We start from the raw sequence: 12451 nt of genomic DNA on the forward strand, positions 1-12451 counted from the left end.
ATTTAGATAAGAAACCTAGTTTAGACTGAACTGACTGCATGACCAGGATGGTTGTGCAATAACTCAGGCCAAAATTGGAGAAGTGAAATTTACCATTGCATGGAGTATCAGATACACAAATCTGATACTGAAGGTGGGTGGGGTATAGTGTAACTAGTGATTTTGAATAGCAGCAATTGCTTCTCTACTACATGTCCATGAATATTGTAGTTTTTCATGCGCTGAGTATATATTTTGTGTTTTATATATATATATATATATATTTTAAATCAATGCAACTAGTTAGAATGAATTTGGTTGGTATTTTTTAGATGCTAAAAATCTGTTTAATAGTTAAAGATGTAATGTTTTGCACACCCAGTAAAATAGCAGTCAGGTTACATACCAGCTGATCTACGAGCTGTTTGCCGCTGAGGAATAACCGAACCAACATCAGCCACATCTGAGTCACTATCAGCACTCTTATCTTCATTAGATGATGAGGATCCATCCCAACTATTCCAATTCTTTTTCTTCTTTGGACTCTTTTTTGGACTTTTAGGGCCTCTCTTCACAACAGGTTTTTCACCTAAAAATTGAACTATTTAATAATAATTAGTTAATTACCATTAATTAATTTACACTTAATTTAAATGTAATCATTAGTTAATTTATTACCAATTTATAAAGTACATTTACAAACTTGTAAATGAATGATAATAAATTACAAATTCTAAAGACTAACATAGTTTCAAACCAGTTTTGAAAATGACTGACTATATATTCACTCAACAGGCTAATTATCTGTGAGACATATCAGGGAAAAGGAAAATTTTTATAGAAAGCTGAGAATGACAATTTATTAATATAAGTAAATTGTCTACTGCATTAGGCCAATTAAAAGAAAATTGCACTGACATCATGTGTTTTAATACATTTCTTTTCTGATACAGATTTAGCATTAAAGTTTATCAGTATGTTATTACAATTTCTTTCTAAAAGCTAAATAAAAGGATAAATAGAGTGTTCGACCAGAAAAGGATATTATTTAAGGGGGGGATTCAGATGAAAATAAGAAAGAAAGCAACATAAGCATAAGTCAATTACATTTTTTTTTAGACATCAATTTGGTAAAAATTCAATTTGTTTATATATATATTTTTTTTAATGGTTTCCAGAACTATATCTCTTAACATTTTGAGAAAAGTTGAGTGAGTGTGTGTATGTGAGGGGTGCGTGGAAGGGAGGGGTGGGTGAGTGAGAGGGGGAGTGAGTGTGAGTGAGCAAGCGAGTGAGTGAGTGTGTGTAATTTAAAAAATATTATATTAGTTAATGCCATAATGTACTTATTTATACCTTTTTCAGCTTTCTCCTTCTTCTTTGCTTTAAGCTTCTTTTCAATAAGTTGTGGAGAGTTGCCAATCCGTTCTTCTAATGGTTTCATTCCTTCTTCAGCCATCATATCAAATTCATCTTTTTCATCTCCTTCACCAATTTTTTTTTTTGTCTGAAACATTTGTTATACAATTTATTTTTTCCTATACACTGCAAGTATACAATTATGTAACTTTAATAAAAAAACTTTTATGCAGATGAAACAACAATAGTAAGCTAGTTTAATATGATTACTAGTAATAGTAATGTGTTTTATACCTGAAAACAACTAGCATTTTGAAGAAAACATTGTATAATCTTAGCCCAGTTTTTTAATCTTTTTTGATTGGCTCTAAAACCTTTTTATACTATTTTGATTTTTTTTTAGTTGTATTTTATATGGTTGGTAACCTAAACAATTACAATTTAAGAGAATTCTAAATATGTCTAAATTTCCATTTTGAAAAATTAACATTCAATTAAGAAAATCTTAACAGTATTTATTATGCAGTAATATTAATTTTATACTGAAGTTTCTAAATTAAAAAAAAATAAACAAGATAATAAATAATAAGATTAATATATTATGTTTTTGAAAATAACATATTATAAATAATTAAATTGGAAATTATCATCAATTGTACCAAGAACCATCACATAAAAAAAAAAATTCTGTAATAGTCATAATATATTATATTATATAACTATTTATCACAAGATATTGCACTGAAGAGTCAGTTTGACAGTAAGCTTTGTTAAACCATTTAGATAGTCTTTACATTTATATTCTAATCTGTTTCAGGTATGTATTATAATTAAGATTAACTGTCGGTATATGAAAATCTAGTGTTTAAAAAAATAATTAGCAAGTAGGTTTTAATTTTATGAGAAGATTAGTTATATGTGATGCAACTAATTTTAAATAAGTAGTTCAATTACAGAGGAAGGAACTACCTACCTACACAACCAACAAATTTTTTGTCATCAGACTTTTACTGGTTTGATACAATTTTGCATCCCTCTAATCAGTCTCATATGTATAGTGTCATACACAACCTGAACATTGTTTCACAACTAATCAAGTTAACAAGAAAATTTATTTAATTATAAAAATACTGTCCTTTTATTTAACAGTTCTTTAATTTTATAAGGATTAGGAGGCATCAGCTTTGCCTGATAGGTATCTCAGCAGGTACCTATTCAAAATCTGCAAGCAATCTATATGTGGGAATTGTTTTTTGATTACAAACTGTGAACCTGAATAAGCAGAATCAATTGTGTAAACAAAACCTAGATTTGAAATTAAAATGAAAAAAATAAGGGCAATTAGAAACATCTTTTTTTAATTTATTTCATACATAAAAAAGTCATAAGTTTTATCAAAATCAGTATTTTATATTAATTTAAAATATATATGCATAAGAGGTATCCAGAAAATAAGTTCTGAAGCATTATTAAAAAAGATCAATTGACATAAAATGCTTATGCATATCAATCAAGGCACTTTGATATAAAAATCTTATTCTATTTTTCACATAGTTTCCATCATTGTTTAGGCACTATCAGAGCAGACACAAAAGTGATATCCTAAATGATTAAAATATGTAACAAAAGCCACATAATATTAATAACTAGTTTGACCTCGAAATTTGTGTAACTGTCAGTAAGCAAGGAAAGTTTGAACAAGAAAATGTGGTAAGCCATTTGGTGCAAGTGTTCAGACTGGTATAGGGGATGATTGAACTGATCCCAGCCAAAGATTGTGAGTACAAGTTTCACAATTTCTGACTCAATTTCATGTAGAAACAAACGTAAAATCTATGGAATTGCATGGAATGTGATGTTATGGTAAATCATATGTTCTCATTGATCTTGTCATCAATTGCATGCATTAAATTGTCAGTAATCAAAAATAGTTGCCCGCTCACCCATGCATGTTATCACATCCTTCATTAAACAAGTCCGCCCATGCCCACAAACCAAAGAATCACTCATTGCATTTTCTGCATAGATGATGCGAATCCAATGGTGAATTTCAATCAATTTAACATTTCTTTCATTCACAAAATGTTATTACAGATTTTCAAAGCTACAGGTGGCCCGATATACTTTTTTAATACACACTAAAAAATATATAAACTAGACAACTGAACAGGAAAGGCAACTAATTTATCAGGCAACTCAGCAGGCACAAGTAGAATTATCGACTGTAGCACTACAGCAGCAATATGTAGAAATTTAACTTACTTCTGGGTATACTTTGGGCCTACAGATCTGTCTGGAATTTGACAGAAGACATATTGAACAAATAATATGGTTTCAATTTTTCTGTGGGACTTTTCAGACACATGCACACATGGCGCTTATCTTATTACCATATAAAGAGATGTCTTTTTCATCTGTTCCTGATAACCATGAAAACTACTACACCAATCATAACAAAAATTTTAACTGTAGCTTTCTTATGACCCCCAGATTGTTTACCACAATTCAACTCTCAAAAACCTCACTACTGTATAAATCATAAATAAATAAAAGATATAAATAAATAACCTACAACTTCTTTTGCTAAATCTAATGTTGTTCCATGTATCAATAAATATTGTCATGGAACGGAACGGAACGCAAGGATAGCAGGAGTTTGTTTTCTCCCTATTAATTACAGAACCTGGACAATGTCCCTTGCTGCTGTGTCTTTCTATTTTATTTGGTGGGTTATAATCTGTTTTGTGGCGTTTACAGATTTTATTTGTTTAATTTTATTTATTTAAGGATGGATTTCGTATTTGCGTTCTGGTCTCTTAGACCAACGAGAAACAATTGACTGGGGCTGATACAGGGATAGATACTAAGCACGTATCTGCTTTGTACTTCTGGCAATATTCCCCTTCGGTCTGTCCTCTGAAGTCCTTTCAGTCAAACAGGAATTTGCCTTCTGTGGGGGCCCTAGTGCTTGGAGGAAGCTTTCAGATACACATGTGTCCAGGAAGGGTTTGGTGGAATCACGTGGACATTGTCATTGTGCTGGTTCATCTGAAACAGACATAAAAAGGAGGCATGTTCTCTACTGCAAGAAAGATATAACACACCTTGTTCAGAACAAAAATATTGTCATCTATATCGATAAATGTTATCTGTATTGACTGCCATTTGTCAATTGTTGTCTCATATAGACTTCTACAGAGTAACTGTGTGATTCACTAAATTTAACATCATTGTTTAAAAAATATCAATTTGTATTATTATAGTAATATATGTATAAACAAATAAGTTTGAAAATAAAATTAAAAGAAGTGATGACTATTTAGATTTAAAATGTTTACATAGTTTGAGGAATACTGATTTTTGATATCTATATTGACTTCTTCAGAAAGTTATTATGTGTTATACTAAATATAATGTCATCGTTTACCACGGTGGTGACCCACGAGAACTCAACCTCATGGGAGTAAAGAAGGCTGGCTCAGTAGATTTTTACATACTGAACTAAGAAGTTTCACCATGATATGTTTTTAGCAAAGATAAGAAAGTAAGGTATGCATATAGCTTACCATACGTATGATTAGCATAGATTTGACTTTCAATTTATTAATATTTTTATAAAGCCTGGTCGGTGAGGTCACAGATAGGAAGTTCTAGGACTATTAGAATTTGGTTGTAGACAACATGAATCTACACCAGAGCATTCTCAAAGACTTGAAGAGCAACATATATGTTCAGCCCAAAATTGAGTTCAATCTTTGAGAAATAGTTTCAGATCAGCTTTCTTTTGATTATCACCCTGAAACTGATTATCTGAATTTGATAGATATTCAAGTAGGTAACATGATTAAAATATGTAACCTTTTCAATGCCCCCAAAAAAATGGAATGATTAAACTTCCAGAGTTTACTGTGCTGGAAGCAGAATAGTTCTTGAACAACTTCAACATCCTCCTGCTTTCATTAAAAATTTGATTTTGGAAACACATCTTTTATCTAAACATCTTATTTTACCTGATAAGTTGTGAATAGCAATACTCTGGGAGCAACTGTTTAAAAATTACCAAATAACTATTTTCAATTTTTTAAGTCCTATATGGGCAAAGACACGATGGGGGATGCTAGTATGAATATATGTAAATATATTTCTTATTGTGAAAGTTCAGAAAATTCATTAACATAATGATTACTGTATCAATAAAAATAAATATTTTTTTAAATATAAAACCAACAAAACATAGTAATTAGATAAGTTGAACTTATCTATAATAATTTCCTAGAATCGATTTTTGCAAAAGCCAGCAACTTCAGTTTGTATTGTATTCTTAGATAATTTTTTTTTTTAATATCTATATATAGAGATAGATATATATGAGGTCTGTAAATAAAGTAATGAGGCTGGTTCAGAGAAATATTTTATTTACAACCCAATTACACATGGGCTCTTATCACCTTTGAAATAGTTACCTTGGGAAGCAATGCAACGGTTTTCCCACATTTTATAGTAGTGTTGGAACTCAGAAACCGGAAAATCCTTCAGATGGTTGGTTACATTTTTTAAAATGGTTTTTACTACTCCAAAATGGTGTACTTTGAGGTGTTTTTTAAAGTTGGGAATCGGAAAAAGTTGCAGGGACTCAAGTCAGGTGAATATGCTGGTTGAGGAACTGCAGGAATGTTTTTCTTTGCCAAAAACTCACTAATTGAGAGTGCAATGTGACAAGGTGCATTGTCATAATGCAACATCCAGTTGTCTTTGATGGCTGGTCTCATGCGAGCAACTCTTTTCTGCAGTCTTTCAAGAGTTTCTAGGTAACCATATTCATTTACAGTCTGTCCTGTAGGCAAAGACTCCTTATGGACAACGCCATTGCTATTGACGAAACAAATTAACATGCTTTTGATTTCTGATTTGCTCATTTTTGCTTTTTTGGGGATATGGTGAGTTTGAAGTGTGCCACTTCTTGCTCTGGTGTTTTCTTTCTGGGTCATACTTAAATATTCAAGATTCACAACTAGTGAAACAACTTTTTTTTTTGAAAATCAGGTCAGTTTCAATTTGCCCTAGATCGCGGCACGTTGTTTTTCTGTACAACAGTGAGGTTTTTTGGGACCAATTTTGTAAAAACTTTTTTCATGTCCAATTCATTTGTCAAAATTTGATGGACTGTGGTATGATTCAAATTCAACTGTTCCACAATCATTCTGACAGTTAATCACTGGCCATACCGTATAAAGTCTCAGATTCACTCATCATTGTTGTCACTTTTTGACATTAATGGTCTTCCAGAGCATGGATGGTCTGCAACTGATTCCCAGCCATCTGAAAATGCTTTAAACCAACTAAAAACATGGGCTCATGACAGAGCGTCATCTCCATACGCACTTTTCAATTTTGAAAAAGTTTCAGAAACATTCTCACAGAATTTAACACAAAACTTGATTGCATAACGTTGCTCACAATTATTATCACTCATTTTTGTAACGCGTAACAAAAACTCGTTCCATGAAAAGATTGTTTACGTCCTACGTGGCAGCAATAGACAAAAATATTAATACTAATCTAAATGAGCTGTTCATAGAACCACCATATGTTTACTAGTAACTTTACAGTGTTGCCATTTTGGCTGCCAAAAAAAACTAGTCTCATTACTTTATTAACAGACCTCGTATATCATTTACCTATAAAGCAACTTGTCTGGATTCATCAACACCCAGCAAAAACTATGGAAGTTAAATTTATGAAAATTTGTGTACAAGTTCTTTTTACAGTGTAACTGCACATTAAGAAAGTATTTTTTTTAAATTCCAGATTTAAAGGATTTTTTCTCAGTAAAAAATGATATCAGCTTGATTTTTGACTGTGTAATCTTCAAGTGAATATCTAAAAATTAATTTCTAGATTTTTTGAAATTCAAAGTTTAAAAGGATTTTGAATTTTTTTTAAACATAGCTATTTATTTTTTAATTCTCAGTAAAACATGAAGATATAAACTTGATTTTTGGTGTGTAATTTACATTTAATATCTATATAACAATTTCTAGATTTTTCAAAATTCAACCTTGATAGGGACAAAGAAATATTAAAAAAATTTGAACAATGATCCCAAATGGCTTACAAATACTCTTCAGATAAACATCTAAAACATTTTCGGGTTTTTTTTAATTTCAATATTTAAAGGATACAACATGTAAGGCACAGCGGCTTAAGCAACACAGGTACTGCCACTATTACTGTATGTGAGATTCAACTGGTGATATATCTGCCTCTGATTACTTAACTTAAGTACGATGACCTCCAAGTGGCATTTGTAGAGTAACGTTAAGAACTTAGGCGAAATACATTATTATCTGTACAAAGTACAAGTAACCAGTTATAATTAATATTTTTAAGATGAAGGCAGAGTGTTTTGAAACCCACATTCTTAGAGCACTCAGTTTCAGTTCCTATAGTGACCAAAATGTTGCTCTGAAGAAATTACACTATAATAATATTTTGTTATAAAGTGAACATGCTTTAATTTTTAATTATCATTATTAGTCCCACAAGCATAAGGTTAATGAACACAGCAGGGTTCAACAAGGAGCAGAGCCCTCTGGCTAGACAAGAAGGGTAGGTGAAGCAAGCCATGACTAGCTAAATATATATGCCTTGACCAGGGTGGGAAACACAAGTAACCATATAGCACAGGCGAAGCGGCAATGAAGACATTGATATATATTAATATTATATATATAATTTTTTTAAATTCAAATAATTTAATGTATTGACCAACACGCTAACAAAATTTAATATTAAAAGAAATATAAACCACCAAAACACAGTAAAGAGATTTTTAAACTTACCATATTAATTCAAAGAATCAATTTTCACAGGTTCCTGCTTCTTCAATTATTACTAAATTCTATAATTATATTAAAACATATTTATTTATGATTTAATTTGATCAAATTATTTTTTGAAAATTTTGAAATTTATTATGGATGAATATACAAATTCTGCTGTCCAGTACTGGTATGGAGAGATATTTAAAATGTCATATTTTCCGTTGTTCTATTGTCATTATTGCCAACCAATAGACTGTATTTTTGTTATGTTTTTAATTAAATAATTTCTGAATCACTATTACAAACTTCCAAAATCTCTAAATTATTTTGCAATTAGTAATACTATATTTGCATTCCAACAAATGGTCAGCTACATTAGACATATCTCTTTTTTGTTTTTGTAACATGTGTAATGTTCCGTAAATATTTTTTTAAATGATTTGTTGGTTTTACCAATAAAAATTATTTTATTTATGAAATCATATTTTACGTGTATAACATTTAGTGCTATTTTAGTATAATTATCATCACGGTACTTTTAATTGGTTTTTTATAATTTTTTTTCTGTAATTTTATCATCAAAACCATTAAATTATTATTTCTTTTGTTTCTTCTATTTCTTTTTTGAGTTTATTTTTATATCAATGAATAGCTCTAGACATCATGTTTTTATATTTAATAATTTTTTGTGACCATAGGTGATTAAAATTGAAATGTATTGTAATATTATTTGTTGCCGGTTTACTATAAATTGCAATTTCTACTACATTCCTTAAGTTTATTTCAATTTTAATGTCTAATGTACTTTTCTGTTATTTTCTACTTCATTTGTAATGTTTAAATTCTTAATGTAATTGTTAAGTTTATTTAAAATGAATATGTTTTGGTGAATTATATTACTTTAGATATATATATATATATATATATACACTTTTTTTCTTAAATATGAATCTATATATTAGGTGTACAGTTTTTTTTTACATTTTTCATACTAGCATATATGAGTAATAGATAAAAAATGTATGTTTCTCCATTTTTAAAAAACCAATGAACTATCAACTTCTTTTTCTATTAAAAAAATAATAATTAGGAACATTCAGTTTTCTACAAAATGCATATTTAATTTGAACACAAACTAAGAAATCAGCAAATCTATAGAAAAAGAAAAGATAAACCATCCATTTTATTTTCTGCAAAATTGAAAACTTCCACTCAATTATACAACATAATTGTCCATGAAAAGTATTTCAGATTAAATATCAATATCTGATCACTGAAAACAGAGATGACAAAAAAATAATAGACTGTTGCAAATCAATGTCACCTGCAGTCACTTGTGTATCCCATACTTCTAGAAACAGAATATGGCAAAACTTAACTTTACCAACTCGCTAACATGTTGGTAAGATATTAATGATTGATAAATTAAGTAAACTTTTTTAACTAACCCGTTTTCCTTTATTTACTTTAGCTGCTGTTAATCTTTCAACTTTCTTCTTAAGATCATCTGAAATAATAGGAGCAACTCTTCGTGCAGTTGGTGATGGCATAAAATCAACTGCCATATTTTTCTTTGCTTTTAAACCTGCTGCTGCTTTTCCCTTTCCTCCCTTTCCTTTAGGATTAACTACACCAGCTTCTTCCTCTTCCTTTTCTTTCTTTTCAACTTCATTCAGCTACAAAAAACACATCAGTTTTACATTAGTACACCAATAAGGATAAAGACAAATATAACAATGTGGATAAATAAGTGAATTCTTTTTTAATTAAGAGCTATTTTCCAAATGTTAAGTCACACTTTTTCAAGTAAATTCTTATTTTTTTAGTAATAAGATTCTGTAAGTTTTGACTTCTTACAAAACTAAATAAAATACAAAACTTCAAAAACACTTTTCTCTCATTTCTAAATTTGCTATATAAATTTATTGAAATTGTTTAATTCTATCTCAACTTTTTTTCTTAATTGACAAATAACTCGCTATTTTACCTCAAAGCCTTGTGCATGAGAATATGGAATGAGTATTTTGTAACGTATGAAGAATGCCATGCCTGGCCGGATTCAAATCCAGGATCTTCCAGTTGAAAGGAGGTCACACCACCATGGAGGTCAGCAATTAGTTATCATTAATTAGATATTTAGGCAGGAAGAAAACATTTACTTGCATTAAAGCACTATAAATTTACATATTTATCCACATTGCAAAAACAGCAATAAGGACAAAATTTGGAAAATATACTAATAAAGCTTAAAATAATAAACAATTAATTAATTATACTTATTTATTTGCTAATAATAAATAACTCACTATAATAACAATTTAAAAAAATTATTAACTCTCCTTACAGTAAACCTTAAAACTCTAAATTAAATTTATAGCTAAAACAACAAAAAAAAAGATTTCAAATATTTAAAATATATGCATTTAATTAAAAAACTGATAACAGTACAGCAGAAAATTGTAAAATAAATCTTGTTGCCTGTGTAGTAGAAAAAGAATATTTACTTGTTTTCCCAAGTAACAACAGGATATATAGTTACACATGAGAAACGAAACTCGCAGTGTAAAAGATGGCTATTAGGATTCTAATTCAAAATCTTCAGGATTAAAGATATACTATCATTCTGCTACAGAGGTTCGTATGCACTATATACTTTTTAAGTAAAGTGCAAGGAATTTTAAACAGTATCCATAAATCTAAGCCATACATTGATGTGGCTTACATTTTTGTTCCTTTGATTAGATCTATTGGGAATTTAACTAACTAGATAACAAATGTTTCATTTTGCTATAAGAGCCTCTCATTATAAGATAATCTTCTTTTATTCTTTTAATTTTTTGCAGAGATCTTGTTTTCAAAAATTTCTTTTCTTCAAATATCAATGACATTGTTCATTTTAAAATTGACATCATATTTGGTAGGATATCACATGATATCTATGAACCACATCATTTCTACAGGATTAAGGTCTGGGAGGTAACGAGAAAATTGAAGTGCTATGTTTTCTGGAAATGTATTCAAGTGCTTATTAATTTATACAGTGTAATTGGAAGCATGACAATAACCAATGGTGAGGGTGCCCATTTTTAAACAATTACCGCAAATCATATGATCATGAAAACCCCATTCTTTTTACCAGAAACTCACATTAACAATGCATTTGAGTGATCTCTATTTCACCTTCTGCATTCATTGGGATCAGTCTTTCACCTTTCAATAATGAAATGAAGGTACCCAAGTGAAATTATCTGATCATGAATTATTATAAATACTCATGAGAAGAAAAGATGTAGGACTTATCTATGTGATGTACAGGTCTTACTTACCATTTCCCTAAATGAATACTCTATTCATTTTGCCAAATTTCCAGTTTTTTTAATAAGTTTTTTATTGTTTTCCACCATTTGTCATTTGAATTTGTATCTTTTAAAATTCATCTGAGACAACATTTAAATTTTATCAACATAACGTAGACTTATATCTTCCCAAACAATGAAGCAAATTCATAAAGTAAGGGCCATTTGATTTGGTCATTAACTCATGATAAAAAGTTTTTACTTACAGATTTCATTTACTACATATCTCTACTTCACTTTTCCATATAATCATCATTCAGTTCTAAGCACTTTTCATACCTGCACCAGTTTCTTTAACCCCTCTGCACAGAAGTTCACCACCTGGGAATTGAACCAGTTAACAATGGCAGTCTTGAGTTCCTTGTCATTTTAAACCGTTGTCCACCAAGCCACTTTTTCAAATGCAAGAAGAGGAAGTAGTCACTAGTTGCAAGGTCAGGAGTATATGGAGGGTGGTTAAGGAGTTCCCAACAAAAATCTTAAATCTTCTTCTTGGTTAAGGTAAGAGGACATGCACTGTCGTGAAAGAGGATTACAGTGGATGACAGTTTCCCGTGTCGTCGATTTTGGATCACATGTTTCAGTTTGGTGAGTGTTTCGCAGCACATGTCAGCTGTAACTGTTGATCCACATTCCATGAAATCAAGTCAAGTACAGAGATTGCTTAAACCTTTTTGGTTTTGGGGAACTTGAATGGCGCTACTGCATCTCCATCTTGTTGATAGCAATCCAAATACACTCGTCCATTGTATATGCTTTGCTCTTTGTGTTAGTTGGTGAGCATTTTCGGTACCTACCTTGCACACAATTTGTGATGTCTGAGCTTTTCTGCGACAATCGTATAGATAGACTTGTGTCCAATATGCAGAAAATCATTAGTGAGAGCACTAATCGTCAATCACTGATCACACTGCAGTTTTCAGTTCACTTGTC

At 30.2% G+C, this 12451-nt stretch overlaps 1 protein-coding gene across 2 annotated transcripts in view; it reads right to left on the reverse strand.

Annotated features, from left to right (window-relative positions):
- Top2 (DNA topoisomerase 2) overlaps positions 1-12451 on the reverse strand; it is a 127145-nt gene that overhangs the window by 25588 nt on the left and 89106 nt on the right. The window contains exons 20-22 of one of the 2 annotated variants that reach the window (XM_075368649.1): positions 9611-9838; positions 1336-1486; positions 386-568 (exon numbers count right to left, since the gene is read on the reverse strand). In XM_075368649.1, coding sequence (XP_075224764.1) covers positions 386-568; positions 1336-1486; positions 9611-9838 — 562 coding nt within the window. Of the gene's footprint in view, positions 1-385; positions 581-1335; positions 1487-9610; positions 9839-12451 lie in introns of both variants that reach the window. The other variant, XM_075368647.1, reaches the window with a different exon arrangement.

Source organism: Lycorma delicatula, chromosome 6 (assembly GCF_047948215.1).
Source record: "Lycorma delicatula isolate Av1 chromosome 6, ASM4794821v1, whole genome shotgun sequence".
NCBI lineage: Eukaryota > Metazoa > Arthropoda > Insecta > Hemiptera > Fulgoridae > Lycorma > Lycorma delicatula.